Genomic DNA, 26,271 nt, shown 5'->3' with positions numbered 1-26,271 from the left:
CACCTCCACCTGACCCGCAGCACCTCCTCCACCTGACTCACAACACCTCCTCCACCTGACCCGCAACACCACCTCCACCTGATCCACAACACCTCCACCTGATCGACAACACCTCCACCTGACCCACAACACCTCCACCTGACCCACAACACCTCCACCTGACTCACAACACCTCCTCCACCTGACCCGCAACACCTCCACCTGACCTGCAACACCACCTCCACCTGACTCACAACACCTCCTCCACCTGACCCGCAACACCTCCACCTGACCCGCAACACCTCCACCTGATCCACAACACCTCCACCTGATCTGCAACACCTCCACCTGACCTGCAACACCTCCACCTGACCCACAACACCTCCACCTGACCCACAACACCTCCTCCACCTGACCCACAACACCTCCTCCACCTGACCCGCAACACCTCCACCTGACCCGCAACACCACCTCCACCTGACCCGCAACACCTCCTCCACCTGACTCGCAACACCTCCACCTGACCCGCAACACCTCCTCCACCTGACCCGCAACACCTCCTCCACCTGACCCGCAACACCTCCACCTGACCCGCAACACCTCCTCCACCTGACCCGCAACACCTCCACCTGACCCCCAACACCTCCTCCACCTGACCCGCAACACCTCCTCCACCTGACTCACAACACCTCCTCCACCTGACCCGCAACACCTCCACCTGACCCGCAACACCTCCACCTGACCTTTGACATCTCAAAACTTTCATCCTGATAACTTTGATGAAAATAAAAACAGAACAGAAGTGTGGAACATGATAAAGTCGTACTTCAGGTTTTATTCAGCAGAGACAAATAAATCCTGCTAACAGATTATTTGAATAACTTTTTCAAATAAATTCAGGTGAGGGAAAATAAATTTCTCATATTTATGACAAACGAGTTTCTGTAAAGAGTTAAACTTCACAGATTGAGTGTGTGAGGAGTTTTTCTTCACTTTGTCTCTGGACTGAAAGCAGCTCCTGCGGTTCTTTTCGTCCAGTCGAATCATTATTATTCTGCTCACATCAGGATCTTTTCTGTTGACGAGGGAACGCTGTTCTGGGATCTGCTGCACGGAGTTTTCATAAAGCAGCTTTTTCTTTCTGGAACGTGTTTTTGTTCACTCACACGCCTGCTTCAGTTCTGTTAACAGAAAATAAGTTAAAGTTCTCAAACATCAGCAGATCATTTGACAGAACGTTTTCCTTAGTTTACCTAAAAATCACTTTAATTATATTTGTTCAGAAAATAAAGACTGTCAGCAAAGTTTGTTCATTTAATGGTCAATGTTTAAGAAGTTTATTTAAAATGTCAAGTTCAAAGAAGTTTTTTGTCTGGAGCTACAAACTATAAACTCTGTCCTTAATCGATCAATTAATGATCAATTAATCAGTTAATAAAGCATTTAGTTGCATCTCATCTCAGAGCCACAGAGGTTTTATTATGAGATTTTATTTTTTATGTTGAAGTGTTTCTTGGATCCTTTGACAAAAGTTTCATATTTGATGTCTGACATTTATTTCATTGATCACTTTTTTCTTTCCTTATTTATTTTTTAAAACAATTTTTAAGCCAAAAACAAATATTGCTAACTGTTTTTGGAAAACTTCACTTCATATTTGACTTTGTTTGATTCTTTTACTTTTATTTCATCTTGTCTTTGTCAAAAAAAAAAAAAAAAGACAATAAAAATAATCTGAATTTGTCAACATAACAGTTAAGATGGAGGTGTTTTAGTGAAAATCATTAAAAAAAGACAATTATTAACTTATGTGCTCACTTGATTTTTATCATCCGAGTCATTATAATGAGAGCAGCTAACACGTATAAAAAACAGAAATATCTCAGTTTCTTCTTTAAACTCATCTTGAACCTTTCATGAGTTGATTATTGATTGTTTTTGTGATTGTGAAGAATAAAGACGGAGGACAGTGATCCAAAACTATTTTATATAAAAATATAAATATTTAAATAAAATGAACTGGACAGAAAGTAAAACTTTAACTGATGATAAAAGTGTTTCTACTGTCAGAAAAAAACGTCTTCAATATAAAATATGAATCTTTTCATTTGTACAGTTTTGTTCTCCTCGTGTTTAGTTGTGACCACATCATTAATATTCACGAGCTGAACTATTCTGAACCAATCACAGGCTGAGAAGCAGGACACCGCGTCAAGCTGAAATCAGACCAAAACCGGATGTGAAGTGATGTACCTTCACAATAAAAGTATGATAATGTAACGTTACAGACGTGATAAAGTAAATAAAAGAGGAATGTAGGTGTTTTTTCCGTGTTGGCTGATTTCAAATAAACAAGAATAACAAAACAAGATTCCTGTGAAGGTTTTATATTATGATAATAACAAGATTAATTGATATTTAGTTTTACATCAGACATATAATTCATCATCAAATAAACTATTATCATTATAATAATAATAATAATAATAATAATAATAATAACAGAGTTTACAAAGGCAAACTAACAACATAAGACCAACACAATGAGGCCAAACAGAAGTAAGAAAATATTGAGCTAAAATTGAAGTAAAACTAAGACACAAGCAAGAAAAAAGGAACAAAACAAACAAGACAGAGATGGAGACTCAGTCAGTCAGATTTGCACAGAGACAGTGAGTGTAAATGTCCTTCAGAGGACGAATTCTTTCTTTACACAAGAACCTGTTCTTCTACTGAAGTAAAGTTTGTGTTGACTTCGGAAAACTTTACAGGTTTTTAGTTCTGATCAGAGTTTTAAAAGAAACCTGAGAGATTGTTTAAGAATCTGTGTTGAGTTTAGAGAACCTCACACGTTCTGCAGAATGTAAATCTCTTTTTGACCAAACAATAACACAAATCAACAAAAAGCAGAGGAACATAAAGACGAAGTGACTTTAAAGAGTCTGAAGTGTTTGTTCCCACAGCAGCTGAATTAATCTGAGCTCCTCTGTAATTGATGTTTACTGTCTGAAACAGACTCAACCGTCACCAGGCAACAAGTTCAGAGCTTCTGTTCTAAGTGAGAGCAGCAGGAGACCCAGAACAGGACAAGACGTTCGTTAGGTTCCACTGAAACACGACTCTACACAATAAAAGCCTGAAGGATGAAAGAGAACAGGTGAAACGTGAGAGGTGAGTTTTCTTTTCTTCATGTAAAAACATATTTAGTTATGTAACGTTACTGTCATGTCTTTGGGTTTGGAGTTTAGTCTCTGCTGCAGTTAGCATTAAAAACATATTTTATATTTCATAATGTGAAAAAAGAATCAGAATCCCATGAATTTTACTTTAAGTAATCTCTGTAAAACTTTTATGAGACATTTTATCCTGTTCTTTAAAAAAAACAAAAAACCGTAACAAGACAAAAAAAAAAAAAAAAAAAAAACTATTTTTTTTATTTTACATAATGCCACTTACAACATATGAATATGTTTTGTAGTGAGTCAATCCAGTGTTAGACAGATGAACGTTTATTTTCAGTTATCATCATGATTAATACATTTCTTAATCATAAATCTCTATTTAACACTATGACACTTACATCATGACATAAGACATAGGCATGACCTTTTCAGGTATGTCATGAGGTAAGTGTAAAAAAATAATAAATAATGAAAAAAGAAAAGGTAAACCAACAGAAACATAAATAATGGAATAAAGATAAACTAACGAGATGAATAAAATAAAACTGGGCAATAAAATAAAGTTTCTTTGGAGAATGTTTGTGTTTTTATTTTTAATGAAGTGATTAAAAAAGTTACTGGTAACGTCTCGTGAAGCTCGACTTTTACTTTGAAGGCTGGTAGCGGAAGTGTGAGGAGTTAGCTTGGTTAGCTTGTTAGCCTCCTGCAGCAGCGGCTCAGTAAAGTAACTCAGTTCAGTTTTAGTGAAGGAGTCGGTCTGTGACAGTCTGTACTGAACAAACACTGTTTACCGACTGTTTGTTTGTTTGTTTGTTTGTTTGTTTTGGCGGGAAGTGAAGCGATGTGTGGAGAATAAGAGGTGAGGATGAGGAGGAGTTTGACCGTCTGCTCTCAGGACTTTTTATTCATCAGCAGAGGTGAGTTCACACACGAGAAGCTTCATAGAGCGTCATAAACCTTATACACCGTGTCATAGCTCATATGTCATGTTATACTTCATATATCACGTGTGTGACGTGCAGCAGCAGATGGTGGTGAAGGTTTAATTTAAACCGAGAACAAACTTTAACAAAATCAAATAAACAGTTTTAGATCCTGAAACACAGAAATGTTCTAATGTCTAAATGTTAAAAAGCTGTTTATGTCGGTGTGACATAACGGAACCACAGGTGCTTCAAGAGAACCTACAGGTGCTCTGAGTCTGCAGGTGGAGCGACACACATTATATTGATCAGCCGATATTATCACCCAGTATCGATCTATATGTTGTCTGTTATCAAATCTCGTTTTTTTTACATAAAGGCAACAGTTTTTCATCCAGGCAGCGACATGTCTGCAGACTGTCAGCTCTTTATCGATCACTGATCAATGAACGATCAATGAATCGATTAATCACACTTACATCTTCAAAATGTTTCATTTACCAATCAACCTCTCAATCAGAGTTCTATGTTCCACGTTCTCTGACAGTGTTACATACACCCTTAGAAATAAAGCTAATAACAAGAACCATATAGGGTTCTTCAGCTTGTCTCCACTGGAGAACCACTTTTGCTTCCTGTTAGAACTTTTCTTATAAAGAACTGTTTCAAAGAGTTCTACCTAGAACCCAACAAAAAGGGTTGTATCTAGAACCATCTGTCAAAGGTTTCACCTAGAATCCCCTGTGAGAGGTTCTACAGAGAACCCTTTTATGGTGCCACTTAGAACCCTCTCTGGAGATTCTATCCAGAACCTTTCTGCCTTTCTAAGGGTGCTACAAGAATCCAACCAGGAGGTTCTACTGAGAACATTTTTATATTACAAAGGTGTTATCTAGAACACACAGGGAGTTCTGCCAAGAACCTTTTTTATATTCCTAGGGTTTTATCTAGAACCAAACCAGGGGTTCTATTGAGAACCTTTTTTATATGCCAAGGGTTTTATCCAGAATTAACCCCGGGGGCTCTTCTGAGACCTGTTATCTAATATACAAAGAACCCTTGAAAGAGTTCTTGAAGGATCTCAACAATCCTTGAAGAACTTTTTCTTCTAAAAAAAAAGGTTCTTTGGTTGAAAAGGGTTCTTTGTGGAACCCTTAGTTTTAAAAATAACCTTTGACACAAACCCTTTCATAGTTCTGGGTAGAACCACAGCTCTTCACGAAGAACCCTTGTGGAACCTTTATTTCTCAGAGTGTGACCTATGGAACAAATAAAGAGCTTCATGTTTCACATCTTTATTTGATAGAAGATCGATCAAATTCTTAACAACTGATTAATTGATCATCGATTAAATCGAGACATCTGAGGTCATCATCTTGGACTTTGATCAACATTTTAAGGATCAAACAACTAATTGATTAGTGGAAAATTATTTTATTATTGCCGGATTGATCACAAATTGAAAAACTGATCCAAACGTGACAAGATTAACTGATCGACTAATCGTTTTATTTGAATCTCATTAAACTAAAGTGGAACATTAAAGTGGAACATTAAAGTGGAACATTAAAGTGGAACATGACAACACAAGTCAAGATTAAAGTTGTGACTGGGTTTGTTTTCTGATCCCAGATCAGAATATACGTCCTGGTCTGTCTCTGTCTGTAATTACATTAGTCTCTCTGAGTACTTTCTCATGACAGGGGGCTTCTGTTGAAGGATTAACACTCACACACACACACACACACACACACACACACACACACACACACACACGGCACAGGAAACTGTAACACAGCACTGAGGAACCGTGTTTGTGTTTTTTGTGTCTGATCACTTTCTTCAGTAGAAACCAGCAGTTTAACAAGTTGAACTTTACCTTTAGTGTTGATTTTCCTGCAGAGCTGCTGACACACAGTGTGTTGTTCTCGTGTGTGTGTGTGACCTCTAGCAGCAGGATTATAGCAGCTTAAAGTTCCTGCGCTTACTGAAGATTTCACACTCATTTATGTATGTTAAATATTAGCTTAGCTTAGCTTAGCATAAAGACTGGAAACGGTGAGGAACAGTTAGCTCGGTGTCCACCTCCCAGCAGCTCTACGGCTCACTTAATAACTTGTTGCATCGTCGTGTTTAAACGTGGTTTTAGTTATGGACCTTTTCTTGGCTGAAAACCAGTAACTTCCTGGAGTCACTTGGGTTGCCTAGCAACTGGCATGGTAGTTAGAGGTTAGGTCAGGTCATGAGAAAGCGCCGCAGAGGTTAACTGACATGACAAATAAGAGATAATGTACAGTGAACAGGTCATTATTACAAAATAAACCACAACAGAGTGATGCAGGTCCATGATGCAAAGCGGTTTATTACACAGCTGCTTCCCAAAAAAATCCTGAATCTGACACAAAATATTAATTTAGAAATCATTTTATTGATTTAAAAATGACTTTATCGCTCCTCCAGAGTCTGTGATTAGAACTGAGTCATAGCAACATTCTGTTGTCCATAGCAACGGTCTGTTCTCCATAGCGACGGTCTGTTCTCCGTGGCGACAGTCTGTTCTCCATAGCGACGGTCTGTTCTCCATAGCGACGGTCTGTGTGTATAAATGACTTGATGTGGAAGTATTCAGACATGTTGACATGAGGAGACTCGAGGACCTGGACTCAGACGAGACGGATCGACCTGATCACAAAATATCAGCTGGATTGAACTCGACTTCACACCCTGACATGACAGAGGAGGAGGAGGATCTGACGGAGGCTGAGGTGAGGGGGTGAGAGGGTGAGGAGGTGGTTTGACCTTTTTTTGATGACTGGTTTTTGGTGTGTACCAGATGGGTTGTCATGGTGACGTTCACACACACACACACATGGTGACGCCTCACTTTTTTTTAGAGCAGAAGGTGAGATTAGTTGTTTTTCTTCCCTCAAACGTAGACGATCAACAGTTACAGGTGTGTGTGTGTGTGTGTGTGTGTGTGTGTGTGTGTGTGTGTGTGAGTGTGTGTGTGTGTGTGTGTTAATGCCACCAAATCCTGTGAACACTACATGTGGTGAACTGTGCACACATGGTGTTGTTCCCACACACAACCTGTACTTTCTGGCATGGTACACACACACACACACACACACACACACACACACACACACACACACACACACACACACTTTTCAGAGTCCTCCCACACTCATCTGGGTGACGAGCTGCTGAACCTCTCCTCCTCCTCCTCCTCCTCCTCCTCCTCCATCTGATTTTTATTTTGATTGTTCCTTTAACAACGTTCTGGACCACAGATTATTAATCCACACGTCACTGAATGAGAATCACGTCTGCGGTTTATTTTTGCTCCCTGCGATACGACGGGTTCATCCAATCACAACTAGACCCTGTTGATCAATAAGTGAATATTTTAAAGCTGATGTAGTGATACTTGTTTGGAGCAGGAATAAACTGATAGTGATCAGTGGGGTGGGAGAAAAAAATCGATTATCTTAAGTTTCATGAATCGATTTTTAGCTTGATGCTAAAACATAATGGGAATTCCCATTGATGTGCTAATGGAAATTAGCATCATGATCACGGTAATCTTAACAAACTGATCTAATTTCACAATGGATTTAAAATATAATGATAATACTTTTATAGATAGATATAGACTTTTCTTAGTTTTTGATTTGGTGTCCACAGTCTGAGCCTCTCTGACACTCAGCTGTGCAGAAAACAACATATGATTTTCTTTCAAAGAAGGAAACAGCTGAAATGATCAATTATCAGCCATGAGAAATTATTGGTTATCGGATGAAAAAAGTCCATATGGTGCCTCCTTACTGATTTCCTGCTCCTGGAGACGAGGACGAGTCAGAGTTGGTTTTTCCTCGTTGTCCCTCCTCCGGTCTCCAACAGAGACAGAAATCTGTATTTATTGACCTCCTCTGGTTTTGGCAGGACACGGCCAAATAAACAATAGCGTGTTTGTGTTGACTGTCAGCACGAGGCCTCCTATTGGCTGTGATCAGAGGAGACGGCACAGCGAGAGGCTGTGAGGACACACACTGGGTTGTGAGATCCCATCAGCCACCTGGGTGTCCTGGATGGAGACCCAGTCAGGGGACGGCGGGAGTCGACTCGTTGTGACTGTAAGATGATGAGAGATCAGAGTCGAGACTCGAGGAGTTCTGAATCCGAGGTTCAGACTTCTGCAGCAGCAATCTCATCGTCTAGGGCTGCAGTTAATCGAAATTTTATCAAAGTCGCAATTTGGCTTTCTGCAATCTTCAAATTGCAGGAGAAGTGCAGTATTTGTTAAAAGCAAAAAAAAAAAAAAATTCACAGAAAATTCTACAGACTTAAAAAACATTATGGTGCAGAAAAAACCCACCAAAGTTATTTTAACATGTTTTACAATCAAAATAAAAATAATGATGTAAAAATGATCAGTACCTCTAACATCACAGTTGCAGTATCAGTCAGAATAAACATAGTATTATTTCAACCCTGCTGTCGTCTTCTGCGTGTTGGTCCAGTGGTTTGAGGTGGTTTGTGATTGGATGTTTAGTTGTTACCTCCGGCGAGGACCTTCTGTTTTCAGTTCAGTTTGTTCGTCAGCAGGATTACAGAAAAAACTCTGGCCTGATTTTTTTAAGGTATGTTTTGGGCTTTTTGCCTTTATTGGACAGGACAGCTGAGGAGCAGACAGGAAGCGGGGTGGAGAGTCGGGGATGACATGCAGCAAAGAGTCGAACTGGCGCCCGCTGCAGAGGACTGACAGTCTCCGTACACGAGGCGGACGGTCCACCAACTACAGGGCCGCCCCTACAGGCCTGATTCTGATTTTGCACTTGGTGCAAAGGTGTCACATCGAACAAGGAAGAAGCAGTTAAATCTGGGAATAGATCAGAATCACAAGGCTGATACAGAAATATCAAATATGGATATTAAAAATCTTTCTGTATTAATACTTACTGATCTCACTGCAGTCGACCCGTCAGGTCTTAAATATCTTTCTGACAGAGAATTTTATGTAACAATGAATGAGTGTTGATCAAAAAGCTCTAAAATGGATTGTGGTGTCGGCCGGTTCAGTTTTAGGTTCAACACTTTTCGATCTTTACGTGCTGCCACTTGGAAACGTCAGCATCAGTTTCCATGGTTACACTGATTATACACAGCTGTACATCGCCGTGTCTCCTGATGACTCGGGGACGAGTGATGCTCTTTTAAACTGTATTTTAGAAATCAAGTCCTGGATGGTGGAGAACTTTCTTCAGCTCAACCAGGACAAAACTGAGGTCTTCATTATTGGTCCTGAAGATCAGAGAGAGAAACTCAATGCAAAACTACAAAAACAAAGACACTAAAACCCTGTTGACACGAGAAAAACCTTTATTGTCTAAAAAGTTTTGTCCTGTTTTGTTGTTTTATTGTGTGAAGCACTTTGTGTTGAATTCTGTTTGCATGCAAAGTTTTGTTAAAGTTTAAGAGTTTGATCACATGTATTAATCTTGAAGGCCACTTATAAACATCAGTATCTGGATCAACAATAAGTAAAAACTATAGATATTCTCAGGTATATTTAAAGTTACTCCAGAGTTTGTCTTTTTAAGAAAATGATTAAAAACTGTTGATTCATCCTCTACACCGTCTCTTTTTAAAAGTTTTTGACACATTTTGCCAAAATATTACACCTCCTGCAATTTGAAAACTGCAGAAAGCCGTTCTGTGATTTTGATAAAATTTGGGTGAAATGAGGAAAAGGTGTTCAGTTGAAGCTGAGCTCCTCTCTGTTTGCTCGGTGCAGAAACGTCGGGGCGTCTCCTCCTCTGCAGCTGTCAAACTGTTTGTTTCTGTAGATGCACGAGACATCTTTGATCTGCGAGTTTGTGGCCGAGCCTCCATGAAGGTGTGAACGTGACACGTGAGCCTGTGAGTGGAGAGAGTGGCCTTCAGATGAAATCTCCTGTAAAATGAAACCTGTATTTCCTTCTGCTGTGGGCGTGTGCACGTGTTTCCTCGCCTCTGAAGGATTTACCGTTGGTAACATCAAGTGAGACAAAAACCAAAAACTTATTTAAAACAAGATCTTTAACTTCAACGTTACAATTAGTGTTGAGTCATTCACTTTCCTGCCATCAAAACCACAAGAAGCCTCTCTTTCACTCTGTAATCATGACCAACTCCTGCTCTTTACTCAGCAAGGTCTTATTTTCTATTTTCTTCTGGACGCACACATGCATGTTCAGTCTTCAGTCGCAGGAACAGACTGAAAGCTTCCCGTACTGACAAAATTAAATCTGTGGTGTCGGTTTGAGAGGAAAATGGAGACTAAATATGTAACAGACAATAAGCTGACTGCAGTTCAAGGAACTGAAGTGTGCGTGTGCAGAAATAACGTCTCTGAGTCTGTGTGGTGACAACAGCAGAGTGTGAAAGCTGTCAGTGAACTGAGAGCAGGGCCTGTCTGTCTGCCTGTCTGTCTGTCTGCCTGTCTGTCTGTCTGTCTGTCTGCCTGCCTGTCTGTCTGTCTGTCTGCCTGTCTGTCTGTCTGCCTGCCTGCCTGCCTGCCTGTCTGCCTGCCTGCCTGCCCGTCTGTCTGCCTGTCTGTCTGTCTGCCTGCCTTGCCTGTCTGTCTGTCTGCCTGCCTGCCTGCCTGCCTGTCTGCCTGCCCGTCTGTCTGCCTGTCTGTCTGCCTGCCTTGCCTGTCTGTCTGTCTGCCTGTCTGTCTGTCTGCCTGCCTGCCTGCCTGCCTGTCTGTCTGCCTGTCTGCCTGCCTGTCTGCCTGCCTGCCTGCCTACCTGTCTTTCTGTCTGTCTTCCTGTCTGTCTGCCTGCCCGTCTTTCTGCCTGTCTGCCTGCCTGTCTGTCTGCCTGCCTGTCTGCCTGTCTGTCTGTCTGCCTGTCTGCCTGTCTGTCTGCCTGCCTGCCTGCCTGTCTGCCTGGTTTCTGGAAAGTGAGGCAGAGTGAGAGGTCTGTGCTGTAAACAACAGGCTGCTGTGGGGTCAGTGTCGTTCCACAGGAAGCTGTGGTTTGAAGGAAGACGAAGTTTGTGTGTTTCTAAATGAATCAGATGCTGCTGACGCTGCTGTGCAGGAAGTCAAACCTGCACAGAGCTGCTGTCAGGAGATTCTTACCTGTCTGTCTGTCTGAGAACAGCTCAGCATCACTTCTCAATACTTTCACCTCAAATAAAACTACAAAAACATTGTGATGCTGATATTTAAGTGTAAATAACAACCGAAGGCAATGATTTACAGATACTTTTTGTTTTCAGCTGAACACAGTGTAAAGATACAAAGATATTTAATATTCAAACCAGGGATGATAATCAATTTATCAATGATCGATTAATCAGTCAGTAAGAATTTGATCAATCATGTAAAATTTAATTGATCTATCAAATAAAGATGTAAAACATGAAGCTCTCTATATGTTCCACAGGCTACAGTACGTTCTTTGTAAGACTAAGGGTTCCATGAAGAACCTTTTTTTCCTTCAAGAACTCTTTCAATGGTTTTCTGTACCACAATATAAGATGGTCTTTGATAGAACCCCTGGGTGTGTTCTAAAAACAACCCATGGAATATAAAACGGTTCCCAGTAGAACCTCCTGGCAGGAACGACAGATCTAAAAGGTGTTGTTTTTGTCTCCATCGAGTAAAATCCTGCAGATGTTTTGTCGATGTGTAATCAGATTACCTGGAGGCAAACAATTAACCATTTGTTTGCTTTCTCCTCAGTCGCCAGGGTGCATGATGGGATCTTTCCGGCGTCCGAGGCCTCGGTTTATGAGTTCTCCAGTTCTGTCAGATCTTGCCCGGTTCCACGCCAGTTCACCTGCGCTACAGATCTCCAACACCAGTGTGTGGAACAGGTCAGCTGATAAAAAGTTCTGGCTTTGTTCCAGCTGTGGACAAACGGTTCAGTTCCTGCAGATCTGACGTCTCACAGTCCATCATCTGTCAGAGAACAGATCTTATCCTCATGTTTACAACACAGGCGTGTGTGTGTGTGTGTGTGTGTGTGTCTGTGTGTGTGTGTGTCTGTGTCTCTGTGTGTGTGTCTGTGTGTGTGCGTCTGTGTGTGTGTGTGTGTGTCTGTGTGTGTGTCTGTGTGTGTGTGTGTGTGTGTGTCTGTGTGTGTGTCTGTGTGTGTGTGTGTGTCTGTGTGTCTGTGTGTGTGTGTGTGTGTGTGTCTGTGTGTGTGTGTGTGTGTGTCTGTGTGTGTGTGTGTGTGTGTGTGTGTGTGTGTGTGTGTGTGTCTGTGTGTGTCTGTGTCTGTGTGTGTGTGTGTGTCTGTGTGTGTCTGTGTCTGTGTGTGTGTGTGTGTGTGTGTGTGTGTGTGTGTCTGTGTGTGTGTGTGTGTGTGTGTGTGTGTGTGTGTCTGTGTGTGTGTCTGTGTGTGTGTGTGTCTGTGTGTCTGTGTGTGTGTGTGTGTGTGTGTGTGTGTGTGTGTGTGTGTGTGTGTGTGTCTGTGTGTGTGTGTGTGTGTGTCTGTGTGTGTGTGTGTGTGTGTGTGTGTGTGTGTGTCTGTGTGTGTGTGTGTGTGTGTCTGTGTGTGTCTGTGTGTCTGTCTGTGTGTCTGTGTGTGTGTGTGTGTGTGTGTGTGTGTGTGTGTGTGTCTGTGTGTGTGTGTGTGTGTGTGTGTGTGTGTGTGTCTCTGTGTCTGTGTGTGTGTGTGTGTGTGTGTGTGTGTGTGTGTGTGTGTGTGTCTCTGTGTCTCTGTGTGTGTGTGTGTGTGTGTGTGTCTGTGTGTGTGTGTGTGTGTCTCTGTGTCTCTGTGTCTCTGTGTGTGTGTGTGTGTGTGTCTGTGTGTCTGTGTCTGTGTGTGTGTGTGTGTGTGTGTGTCTGTGTGTGTCTGTGTGTGTGTGTGTGTGTGTGTGTGTGTGTGTGTGTGTCTGTGTGTGTCTCTGTGTGTGTGTGTCTGTGTGTGTGTGTGTGTGTGTGTGTGTCTGTGTGTGTCTGTGTGTGTGTGTGTCTGTGTGTGTGTGTGTGTGTCTGTGTGTGTGTGTGTCTGTGTGTGTGTGTGTGTGTGTGTGTGTGTGTTATGGGTCCAAACATCAGCTTAAAACAGAGGAAAGTGCTGGATCGTGTTTTCCAGCCTTCAGAGAGGAGAACAGGTTCTGCTGAAGGTCAGAATGAGTCTGATGTTCTCATCAGATCAGATGAGGTTCTCATCAGATCAGATGAGGTTCTCATCAGATCAGATGAGGTTCTCATCAGATCAGATGAGGTTCTCATCAGGGCTACACAGTTAATCATAATTTTATCAAAATCACAATATGGCTGTCTGCAGTTTTCAAATAGCAGGTGGTGCAGTAAAACTTTGCATCACACTATCAGTCTCAGTGTCATCCAGCTGGTTCGACCCGGAGTCTCCTACCAGGAGGATCCTGATCAGGTTTTCAACCTCAGATGGTTCTTCTCAGCTCGAGGAAGCAGCAGTTCTACCCTCAGCTCCCTCTGGAACCGCTCGCCTTATCTCTTACTAGGGATGCACTGATTGAGCAGCCAGAGACCAGAAGTGGCTGGTTTTCGGTGTGACTGACTGGAGACTGGACGTGTCTCACATCCACCTCTGTACTGGTCACATCATGTGTACGATGACGGTAACGTCGCAGCTACTACAGCGCTGGTTACACACTCACACACACAATCAAGAAAAATGCCTCACGAAATCCTGGAGGGACTGATTAAATTTCATTCCAAGTGGTATTAAGAATGTCTTAAATTTAACTCGGAGAACACCAGAAGAACCCTAACCTTTAAGTGTCTACTGAGCGTCTAAAGTTAGCTTCCACTCGGCATGGCTAACGTTAGCAGTGCTTGCAGCAGCTACCTGCTCTTCTTGCAGGTAAACATCCACATGAGTGTGCTGATGTCATTACACGCTGCTCCATTGAAGTGATTATCTGTCAGTTTGTACTGACACCGCCTACAGACACCCTGATGTTTATTTCCTGCATCAAAATACTGAACAAACAAACTGTCTTTATCAGCTGTGAACAACAATGTCCCGCCCATTCCAGAGGCGTTTATTCATCGAGGCTGCAGCAAAGAGTGATCAATAGTTTCTTTCTGAAAGTGTCCCAGCAGGGTCCAGATACATCCTGATCCTGGTGCAGCTCACTGTGTCGAGGTTATATCAGCAGAAACTCGCAGCCCCTCTGAGTCCTGGACGTGTTTTCTGCCCTCCGCAGCGCTGAGCAGGATGTTTAGGAGGAAGTGGAGGTGGCAGCGGGGCCACGTCCTGTCAACCAGCTGAGTCACAGACGACGAGGACCATCTCACCCCCCGACACACTTCACAGCATCTGACTGCAGGAGTTAGCTGGAAAGCTTTTCTCTGCAAGCAGCAGTGGTGGAATGTAACTGAGTATATTTAAGTACGGTACCTTTAAGTACCTCATACCGGCACACTGAAGACAATCCAAACTATCCCTTTAACCTCAAATCGTCTTCGTAGTGTTTTTCTTTTCTCAGTCTTTTTTGCTCTCAGTGAGCAGAGAGCATCTGCAGCTTCCTACAGAAAATCCGCTGCACCTGCTGTATTTTTCGCTGGGCGGCATTTTTTTGTGGCCACTCTGAGCGTCGAATTAAAACATTTTTTCCAGGCAAAGGAACGAGGTAACCAAGAAAATGGAGGACAGTTTCACTTCCTGTGACAAAAACAGGTTTTTAAAAGTCTCTGTGTGTTCAGCTCTCACTACTTTGGTAGCTTCTAACTGAATCTCTCTGGTTTGAAGTTTAATTTGCTAGACTGTGAAACCATGGTGATGATAGGAACTTTCATGATATTGTTGTCATAGCAACAAATCCATGTGCAGCTTTTTGTTTTAAATGAGCGCCTTTCTGCCAGAAAACATCACGATGCAAACTGTAGATTTGTTGTTATATTTGTACGTGTAGCTCATGTGACACACGTCTTGTTGACCTCTTGTTACCTGTGTTTGTTTGTGTCCTCAGCGTCCAATCGGCTGTGATCAAGGTGTTCCAGGGCGGAGCGCTGCAGACAAATGAGCTGTACACGCTTAACGAGAGCATCAGGTGATTAAAACTCCTCTTCTTCGTCTTTTCGTGCTGGAATATTATTGCCAGATTGATCACTTGTTGAAAAATAGGTCCAAACGTGTGAAAACAGGCGAAGCTCCGCCTGTTTTCATGTTTGTGACAGGATGAATTACTGGAGAAGATGATTGACAGATTGAAGGAGAGGAAACATGGCGGCCGTCGTTTTTCCTTCCTGAACTCAGACTTTGTGTCTTTCACAGGTGGCTCCTTAAAACCGAGATGGGCTCCTTCATCACCGACTATTTCCAGGTATTTTCGCTCTTCGGTTCCTGTTTTTATATCATAAACTTATCATTTCTATCATCACTTGACAGTTGACCTGGGTTCTCTGAGATCGTTCTGTTTGTTCTCAGCGATCAGAGGAAACATGTTGATGCGGTCGCTTCACTTCCTCTCAGCTTTAATCACGACGGTCTGCTGATGCTGCATGTTTGAGTCTGGTAAAAAAATAATCTGATTAAGATTTATTGGCTCATAATTATGTATAAACCTAACTGAAGATAAATTATCATAAAGAATAAATAAAAACATATTTAATAAATATATATCATACGTTAATCATGTGAAAAAATCTGCCTTTGAAGACGTTAAATCTTTCATGTTCAGCAGACAAACTTTTACTTTGTCAGAATTTAAGATCTATGATTCCTTTAAAAAAAATGGAAAAAATTATCATAAAATAAATGTTAAAGCAGACATTTGTAGGAGCGCCATAAAAAATAAATCTGTAAAAATAAATAAATTAATTAATGTTTAGAAATAAACAAATATAATAATAAATAAACAGAAAACTAAATATAAAATAATAATTATTAGCGCTTTTATTATTTATATCCACACAAACATGATGCCATTTATTTGTTTGTATTTTTATTCTCTTCCCTGTAAAGATGAAAAAGTTAAAAACTCAAAATTAATTAATAATTAACTCAAAAAAACAAAAAAAAAACAAGCTGCAATAGATTTTTGAGTCCAACTCAGATTCTTAAGTTTTAAGAAGCTTGAAGTTTGAAAATATATTGAGTGAATTCACTGAAGAGAAAGTAAATGTTAACATTTTAATATTTTCCATTAAAACTATTTATTTTTTAAGGAACTAAAAAAAAACAGCTCAGTGTTTTTTTTAGTTTCTAAAAGGTTCAAGTTTATCTAAAGAAGAAAGATAAATTTTTAAACTTCATTTCAAAAGTTAAACTGAAAAATGTGTGGCAGCATGTTGCCTTGAAACTTTAAGTTGTCTCATTTATAATATTTATTTTTTTGCAGTGTTCTCTGCTGACTTAAATTCCTGGACACATAAATTCATTTGTTCATTCAAGTAAAAACATCATTTTAAAATAAACAAAAAATTATAAATATAAAGAGAAAAATAATCAGTAATTAATATGCAATAAATAAATACACATATTTGAAAATATATAAATAAAAACTAAAATAAAATCTACACTTAAGTGATTCTGTAGAGATCAGATTGATTGATGCTTCAGTCATTAATCAACCTGTTATAATAAGTCACGTGATCAGCAGCCGGGTCATGTGACCCCCCCCCCCTCGGGACGTGGTTGACAGCGGTAACGGTGCAGGAAAGGCGCTGTGATGGTGATGAGATGGCGTGACGTGGAGCTCGCAGCTCGCTGTCGGCTGCAGACTCTGAAGATGTTTATCTGTTTGTTCTGTACGAGTTTGAACTGGTTCAGATTGATTTCATCGCTGCATACTGTACATGTTTGAGTCACACCTCAGCCTGCGGTCATGTGACACGACATGAATCTAACGACACACAACAGTCATCAGACGAGCGTTTGTCTGGAAATCTGCATGAAGAAAAACACCAAGTTTTTCTCCTCTCAGATAAAAACATTAAACACGAGCATGAAAAGACGTTCAGACGAGGCTGTGAGAGACGCTGCAGCTCTGTGATCGCTCTAATCTGATTGGATCCTCGTCCGTCCTGAAGCTGCAGTCGCTGAGCGGCCAAGTGGCTCCTGATCCCGTTGATCCTTTTTATTCATCGCTGCGGCCTTCACACGGCGAGCTGGACGTCAGCAGATGGTGGACAAGACGACACACATCCTCTTCCTGTCGCACCTGGACCGTCTCACAGTTGACACGTCCTTCCTGTCCACATCCTGAGACGGCTCTGTGTCCGTCCTGTCCTCGCTGATCCGACCGGCACAAAAAGCTTGTTTAACCTTAACGAGATGATGACCTCAATTTCCCTCAAGATCACTTTACATCACTTCCTGTTTGTGCTAAATGAAGCAGGAATGCAGAAAAATCTTGATGTTTACTGTAACTTCAGTTAAAGTCGAGGATTCATCTGTTGATCTGACGCCTTCGATAAACACAGAACTAATTATTTTCACAAGTAATCAGTTAATCATGTAGGATTATAAAGTGCAGCTCTGCAGATAAACCTGACATGAGGTGATGATGATGATGATGATGATGATGACGATGACGATGATTACGATGGCGATGATGATGATGATGATGTTTTACTGCCACTAAATGAGCCTGTTGGTGTTTCAGAACCAGCTGCTGACTCGAGGTCTGTCTGAAGTCCTGGATCAGGTCCTCCTTCACTCAGGTGAGACCGGTTCCTGGTTTCTGACTGTCCCCTCTGCTGAGGACACAAAGGACAAATAACATGAGTTCCTTTAGGAGAAATTTCTTTTAGTGTTCAGCAGCGATTTTTTTTCCTGATATCTTTTGGGCATTTTGCATTTATTTAATATTAATGACATTAATACGAAGGTATATTTAAAGAGTTAATATTGATTTGATTTTTAAAGTTTGGTTGATACTTCCTGTTTGTGGACGGGGTCACTGTGTTCACTGTATTTAGATTATTTTCACCTCTTTACCTTTCTGTCAGACAGACTTTTCTGACAGGAAACCACTGTTATAGAAAACAAATCTCACTCTCTACAAACCAAACTCCATTCATAAAATCAGTGATTTTATCTCACAGAACACAGGAGTTGTTGGTCTGTTGCCTCCATCTGTTAGTGTGTTTGTGTGACACAGTAACACCACTCTATTCTGTAACTTCCGGTGTCAAGTCTTCATGCTAAGCTAAGCTAACCGTCATCATGGATTGTAGCTTCAGTGTTTTATAAATGTAACGTACAGGTAACCTGACACACTTTCTTTTAGGTGTTGCATCACGTCGGTGTTGGTTTACAGACGGTGGAACAACAGAAACATTCAGTTTTAACAAGCTAATTTCTTCCTCACTGCATCACAGATATTTGACATGTTGCCATGGTGTTTGTGATGTGTTTCTATGGTAACCACCTGTAGTGTCCTGCAGGTGAGGACCAGCTCGTCATTCTCGCTGACATGTGGGACAGATTCTTCACTGAGATCCTCCCCACGCTGCAGGCCATCTTCTACCCTGTCCAGGTACACACACACACACACACACACACACACACACACACACACACACACACACACACACACACACACACACACACACTCTTTGCATTTATTTGTATAGCTGTAACAAACAGCTGGAGGGCTGACGTAGTTGGAACAAATGAGACTTTATTCTGCAACAGTGACAAACATCCACTTATATTTGTGTCTAGTCTTTCTGCTAAGCTAAGCTAGCTTTGCCCCCTGTTTCCAGTCTTTATGCTAAGCTAAGCTCTTTCCTTCCGTTAAGAGGGAGGGGGCAGTGCCTGAAGTCACAGAGCAGATGTCTCCTGTTTGCTGTCCACACCACTGATGATGTAAAGAAGTTTGATATATTTGACTGTGGTGTGATACAGTCTGGATCAGTGTGTATTTTTAGAAAGGTGTACGGTACATCCACCTGCCTACAGGTGTGTTCACATTGTTTACCTGGATGTTTCTATTTAAATGGATCTGACACAGTAAAATAAGAATTCTAACGTTTCACAGGATGTTTGGTGCAGAAATATTAAGCTGATCATCTGAAATCATTGATATGAAATGCATTGTTTTCCATTGATTTGTAATATCATCTAAAATGAGTGAGATCAGTTGAAAACGCTGATGAAGCAACAATCATCAGCCTTGTTGCCATGGCAATGGGGATAAACAACGGTGACTGGATGCTAGCATTTAGCTTTACAACAACAAGTGTGACTCTGTGTGTGTGTCTGTGTGAGTGTGTGTGTGAGTGTGTGTGTGAGTGTGTGTGTGAGTGTGTGTGTGAGTGTGTGTGTGTGAGTGTGTGTGTGAGTGTGTGTGTGAGTGTGTGTGTGAGTGTGTTTCCTGGAGGACTTTAATCCTGAACTCATCTTAGATCATTAGAGTGGAGGTCAGAGGATTAACATGCTGAACTACTGCTGAGCTGTGTGTGTGTGTGTGTCTGTATCTGTGTGTGTGTCTGTATCTGTGTGTGTGTGTGTCTGTGTGTGTGTGTGTGTGTGTGTGTGTGTGTGTGTGTGTGTGTGTTCAGGGTCAGGAGCTCACTGTGAGGCAGATGGCTCTGTTGGCCTTCAGAGACCTGGTGCTGCTGAAGCTCCACCTGGAGGAAACTCTGGGAACTGCAGCCTCCATCCCTCCACCTGTCACACAGATGCTGCTGGTGCTGCAGGTACACACACACCCACCCACACACACACACACACACACACACACACACACACACACACACACACACACACACACACACACACACTCGTTTGTGTAGTTTTAACTCTTGTTTCTGTCACTTCTGGTCTCATTTTTCTCACCAAGTATCTCCAGCCTGATCTTTCTTGTACCTACGTTTTGTTCTTCTCTCTAATGTCTCATGAAAAAGTCTTAAAAATACTTTTGAAAAGAGATGAACTGATCTGCGTTCATCTTCTGTCTGTGTGTCTCAGGGGATCCATGAGTCTGGGGGTCCCAGTTTGGAGTATTACCAGTTGGAGCGTCTGGTGGAGATCGTCGTGTCTCCATATCTCAGCAACGTTCTCCACAACAGGAACCAGCTGCTGTTAGGTCGGTTCTACTGAGCAGTCATTTAGGGGCCAAGCAGCGTCGCTCGCTGTGGACCTGTTTGTTCTGATTATTCTTTTTCTTTCGTCCTTCCTCCCCCTTTCATTCTTTTCTTCCTCGAGTGAATCAGATCACTCCACATCATCTTCAGACTCTGCTGATCTAAAGTTATCAAAGTTGTTGATCCGTCTGGTTTTTATGAGCTAGCAGCTAAATAATTGAGGGAAAATGTCGGTTGTATTCTTCTTTGTTCCCTCCTGTATGTTTGACTGTTAGCAGCACGGCTAACAGATGCTAACAGAAATGTGCTGCTGTGGTTCTTCAGACCCTGCTGTGTCTGTGCTCAGTCAGTGAACCGCAGCAGCTTTTCTTCAACCACAGAGTCTGTAAGTCCTTCAAGCAGGTTTCACAAACAAACTCCGACCTCTCGTAGACTCCCCGCAGCCTCACAAAGCATGATGGGATTACAGTCCTAATCCCTGCTGGGACCTGGTTCTCCTGCAGGAGGCCACTTCAGGAACTCAGCTGGACCGTTCTCTTATATAAAACTAATATATGTGGATTTAAGAAACCAGCAGGAACACACACCTCCACTCTGCTCCACTTCAAATCTGCACCAAGTCTGTTTTTGACAGAAGCTGCGTCAAGCTGCACAGCAGAACAGGAAGTCAGACACAGGAACACCACAGAGTGTCTGGACAGTTTTCAAAATAAAACACCCTGTGCAGACTCTTGATTATATCGTACGCTGTATGTGAAACATAGATACAAAATAATTATGTGAATGTATTTTTTACCATACAGTCAGATCAGTTAGTGTACAGACATGAGGAATCAACCTGAACACATCAGACAGAAAAGACAAGAGACAGATTCATCTAAATGTTGAACTGGTCCTTTAAAGCATCATCGTGTAGAATTAGAAAGTTTCTGAGTACTTTAAAAAAAAAAGCTGACATGCTGCTGCAGTTGAAATATTCTGGATTTTTTGTGTTTGGTATATTTGGAATCTTTTGGATCTGAATAGAGCTGATTGATCTGATTATTTTTACAATTAATCGATTAATTATTTAGTCTATAAAATGTTAAAAAAATGTGAAAAATGTGACGTGCCTGTGAATATTCTCATTCATCCAGGTCATAGTTATCTTAAGGGATTAAATCGATCGCAACTGGACTGGTAAAATTGTCTTAGAAGACGTTTCGCCTCTCATCCGAGCAGGCTTCATCAGTTCATGCTCATCAGACTAGATAGGACAGCTCTAGTCTGACAGCTCTAGTCTCATCAGACTAGAGCTGTCCTATCTAGTCTGATGAGCATGAACTGATGAAGCCTGCTCGGATGAGAGGCGAAACGTCTTCTAAGACAATTTTACCAGTCCAGTTGCGATCGATTTAATCCCTTAAGATGAAAAATGTGACATTTTCAAATGTCCAAAGTCCACAAACTCATTTCATCCTCATTTAAGAAGCTGGAATCAGACGATGTTTGACTGCAATAATGAATTAATAATCAAAGCATTGATTAATTGATGCATCGTTACAGCTGTAGATCTGAACTAGAATTTAAACGGTTAACGTTTTGTTTACTGTCTCCTCATCCAGAGTCACGCCAGCTGCGGTCGTCGGGGTCGTTGCTAGGTGACCAGTCCCAGCCGGAGATCACGGTCACTCAGCATCATCACACCTCCTCCTCCGACTCGTCGTCTTTGGCTCCGCTGGTGGAGCAGGAGGGCGAGGCCTACCTGGAGAAGTCTGGCGGTGTGCGGCGCCACACAGTGGCCAACGCCCACTCCGACGTGCGGCTGCTGTCGGCGTCGGGCAGGATGCACGCTGAGACGGAGAAGGACAGCGGGGTGGGAGGGGACGAGGGAGACGTGAGGTTCTTGGTGGGGGGCGGGCCGCTGAGTCCCAGGCCGTTTTCCAGCCAACCGGACATGGTGGACTCTCCGAGGGGAGGAGTTATCTGCTAACAGGGACAGGAGACGGGATTTAACAGGACATTATGGGATTTAAACAAGAAGAAGACGGGAAAAAAAAGGAGAAAATAAACAACGGACGGACGAAGGAGAGGAAATAAAAAGAGGATGGGAGAAGAATTATGACCTCAGAGGACAAGAAGACAAGACGGATGGAGAGTAAATGAAAGGAAACGGGGACACAGCGTCCAACCGTCCCACAGCTCCCAGCAGGAGGAGCAGCCTGCGTCTCAGGCTCTGTACTGGGATCTGTGGACCAGGCTGTCCAGGTGTTGGACAGAACCAGACAGACTGCAGGTTCTGTCTCTGCTCAGGTCATGTAAATATATTTCTCTTTTAGGATTGTTAATGAAAAATAAAGTTTAATTAAACCGATTCATACACAACCTTTAAATCCTGAACTGTGTGTGTTTATCATCTCAGCACTCAACACAAACGTTCTCAACAAACGTTCTCAACAAACGTTCTCGGCTGACCTACGAACACATTCATGTCCCTGTGTGGTTCAGGTTTCAGTCTGATCAAACGTCTGTGACCCCAAAAACCGACAAAACATCTATTTGTAAAATTTAAAGTTATTAAATGTAAATGAGCATATTAGCATTATTAATTAGTCTAAATGATGATTCATTAATGTCTTGTACAACGTGGCGACTCTGCAGTTATGATACTTATGATAACTTTGCACTTCCATTACAGTAACACCATGTTTTGTTGCATTTATGAAATTAAATGTGGAGCTACTATAAAGAAAACTTTTTTTTTTTTCATCAAAGTCACGGAGAAAAGAGCCGCAGGGTCGCCGATCCATGGAGGATCTGCTGCTCGTGTCTTGGTACCAGATACCACAGGACCTGTTCAGGGGTCTGAGGAGACCACCAGGGACCCGTTCAGGGGTCTGAGGAGACCACCAGGGACCTGCACCATCCTACAGGGTCAGACAGGTGGTTTTACAGGTGGTGTCACTGATCAGACTGTCGGTCGTTACAGAAGTTCCCTGCAGATATTCTTTTCTCAGATACACATATTTGTTCCGGCGTTGCAGAGACAGAAAACTTCCTGTTTTTAATCCGTTCAGATTAATTCAAACAAAACTAACTTTGTCTGATCCTAAACAGTTTCACTGAATGAGGAGCTGATCAGCAGGTGTGACTCTGAGTTCTTACCTGTGCAGGTTTCCTGATGGAGGATTTAACAGCCCAGCTGCTCTCCTCACAGCGTGACCTCTGACCTCTGACCTCTGACCCAGAGAGCAGCATTGAGGTCACAGGTCACTTAATCCTCACATTTTATTAACCTGCTTCCTTCTTCCAGGTCCTGGAGATCCAACAGAACCCTCTGAATAATAATCGGTCAAAATGAATGAAGGTAATTTGATTAGCTCTGCAGAATGATGTGAAATGTTGCTTTATTTTCTGTTCGTTAATCTGCAGCATTCAAATATTTTAGTAACGTTCAGACATTAGAAATATCTGCCACAGCGCCCTCATGTGGTCTTTCAGAGCAGTGACTTCACACCTCGCTGATATTTACAGTCTCATAAATGAGCAATAAAAGTCCAGGACGTCTTCATGGGATTAAATCTGCTGCATCACCTGCAGACGAAAATATGCATCATGTTACAGTTTTATAATTTTATGTTGTCTATCATTTTAGCTGACGTGAAACATTAATGTACCTTTTTGGTGTAATTTATTCTAAGACCTCATGTTTTAAAACTTCATGGTTGATATTTGTGACATTTAATATGAGACTGATATTTATTAAATAAGCTTTTATTAAATCATGACTTGGTAACATGAGGTGGAGAATCTGGAGAAATCAGCTGTAGAGATGCTGTTTTCTCTCTCTAAGATAATAATCACACCAGAACAGAACCAGAACCAGAATCTCAAATCATTTTTGTTTTGGTGTGAACTGTCCCTTTAAATGACTGTTTGACAGTGTCTTCCTGAGAGGACAGACGTCTCTCCTCTGATCCCAGTTGTCTCTGAAGTCTTCGGTCGGTGAGTGTTTCCCACGGGTTCCACCGATCAGTTCCTCTTCCAAACATCAAATGGACATTTCATTGAGGGAACTTTGTCTTTGTTATCGATGTTCATCAACGTTCTGTGTTTGAGTTCCTTATGATAATAATTTCCTAATCCTCTAATCCTCACACTCAGAACAGAGTGAGAACAGTGTTCTCCCTGGAACAAATCACAACCTTCTTTTGCAAGTTCCAGTTCTTCCTGAAAATTTATTGCAAATAGAATGTTCTAAATAAAGAACAAAATGTTCTACATAAATAAAATATTCTAGAAAAGTAATGAAATGTTCAAAAGTAGAATATTAGTCAAACTAAGTAAAGGCACGGTGGTTTGTCTTTCCACTGTTCTAACGTTCTCCACCTCTGGTTTGGCTGAAATAAAGTTAGATGTTCCTCCTCGCTCCTCCTCTGATGTCAGACCTCTCTCTCGCTCCTCGTCTGATATTTTCACATCTGACTTTCTGACAGAAATGTCCTTCAGAGGACGACTTTTTACCGTCCTACTCTGAGGACGTTAGAGTCTGAACTTTTTCACTGCAGTAAACAAGTTGAATCAACAGATGAAACGTGTTTATTAATGATTTCTGTTTTACAGCTTCAACAACGAGTTCAAACATTTTCTGCTTCTGTTTGACTGAGAGAGAAAACAAAAATAAACTGTTGACTTCAGTCCAGCTCCTCTGTCTGTCTCTGTCTGTCTGTCTCTGTCTGTGTCTCTGTCTGTCTGTCTGTCTCTGTCTGTCTGTCTGTCTCTGTCTGTCTGTGTCTCTGTCTGTCTCTGTCTGTCTCTGTCTCTGTTCTGTCTGTCTGTGTCTGTCTGTGTCTGTCTGTCTGTGTCTCTGTCTGTCTCTGTCTTTCTGTCTGTGTCTGTGTCTCTGTCTGTCTCTGTCTGTCTCCCTCTGTCTGTCTGTGTCTCTGTCTGTCTCTGTCTTTCTGTCTCCCTCTGTCTGTCACTGTCTGTCTGTGTCTGTCTCTGTCTGTGTCTCTGTCTGTCTCTGTCTGTCTGTCTGTGTCTCTGTCCGTGTCTCTGTCTTTCTGTCTCCCTCTGTCTGTCACTGTCTGTCTGTGTCTGTCTCTGTCTGTGTCTCTGTCTGTCTCTGTCTGTCTGTCTGTGTCTCTGTCTGTCTGTCTCTGTCTGTCTCTGTCTGTCTGTGTCTCTGTCTGTCTCTCTGTCTGTCTGTGTCTCTGTCTGTCTCTGTCTGTGTCTCTGTCTGTCTGTCTCTGTCTGTCTCTCTGTCTGTCTGTGTCTCTGTTTGTCTCTGTCTGTGTCTGTCTGTCTGTCTCTCTGTCTGTCTCTGTCTGTCTCTGTCTGTGTCTGTCTGTCTGTCTGTCTCTGTCTGTCTGTCTCTGTCTGTCTGTGTCTCCCTCTGTCTGTCTGTCTCTGTCTGTCTGTCTGTCTGTGTCTCTGTCTGTCTGTCTGTCTCTGTCTGTGTCTCTGTCTGTCTCCCTCTGTCTGTCTCTGTCTGTTTCTCTGTCTGTGTCTCTGTCTGTCTCTGTCTGTGTCTCTGTCTGTCTGTCTGTCTGTCTCCCTCTGTCTGTGTCTCTGTCTGTCTGTCTCCCTCTGTCTGTGTCTCTGTCTGTTTGTCTGTCTGTCTGTCTGTCTCTGTCTGTGTCTCTGTCTGTCTCTGACAGTCTGAGCTGACGTTGTTCATCTTTTACAGATTTGGCACAAAAAAAAAAGTCTTCAAAAGTAAAATCATGTTGGACGTTGAGACGTTGAGACGTTGAGACGTTCAGATGGACTCGTTCACATTTTGAGGGAAGTTTGACAGAAACTTTCAAACTTTAATGGCTTCGATTCTCCTCATGAACTGTTGTTAAAAACCACATGATGAGCTTAAGGCAGCAGTCAGACCTGATCACACGCATTGATTATTGATTCTGTGGGTTTTTACAGCAACTATCATAACATAAATTTACATTTCAGAGTTTTCTTAAATTAATAACTGTATTTTTTTTAGAGATATTAGAACAATTTCATACAAAAATTTTTAACTTTTTTTTATGATAAAATCCATTTTTTCTGTCAACTACAATCATTCTGAATAATCATCAGAATCATTTCCACTGAGCTGCACTAAAAAAACACGTCTTTCATCAGTATTTTCATGTTGTTTGAGGTTTGACTGGAGTCGTCGTCTTCTTCTTCTTCTTCTTCT

At 41.8% G+C, this 26,271-nt stretch overlaps 1 protein-coding gene across 2 annotated transcripts; it reads left to right on the top strand.

Moving 5' to 3' along the window:
* Positions 1-3,863: 3,863 nt before the first annotated feature.
* On the top strand, positions 3,864-22,459 carry prr5l (proline rich 5 like). Of its 2 annotated transcripts, XM_084734889.1 has the most exons (9): positions 3,869-4,078; positions 11,817-11,950; positions 15,041-15,121; positions 15,346-15,394; positions 17,678-17,735; positions 18,462-18,553; positions 19,581-19,718; positions 19,990-20,107; positions 21,710-22,459. In XM_084734889.1, exons 2-9 carry the CDS (start codon positions 11,829-11,831, stop codon positions 22,075-22,077), a joined length of 1,026 nt encoding a protein of 341 aa, XP_084591015.1. In that variant the 5' UTR covers positions 3,869-4,078; positions 11,817-11,828; the 3' UTR covers positions 22,078-22,459. The 2 variants fall into 2 exon arrangements, with proteins under 2 accessions (XP_084591016.1, XP_084591015.1); XM_084734890.1 differs by lacking the exon at positions 19,581-19,718 and having other exon boundaries at positions 3,864-4,078.
* The last annotated feature ends 3,812 nt before the right edge of the window (positions 22,460-26,271 follow it).

This window comes from Lutjanus erythropterus, chromosome 13 (assembly GCF_056507025.1).
Source record: "Lutjanus erythropterus isolate fLutEry1 chromosome 13, fLutEry1.hap2, whole genome shotgun sequence".
NCBI classification, from domain to species: Eukaryota; Metazoa; Chordata; class Actinopteri; order Lutjaniformes; family Lutjanidae; genus Lutjanus; species Lutjanus erythropterus.
This window is presented reverse-complemented; position numbering and strand designations above follow the sequence as displayed.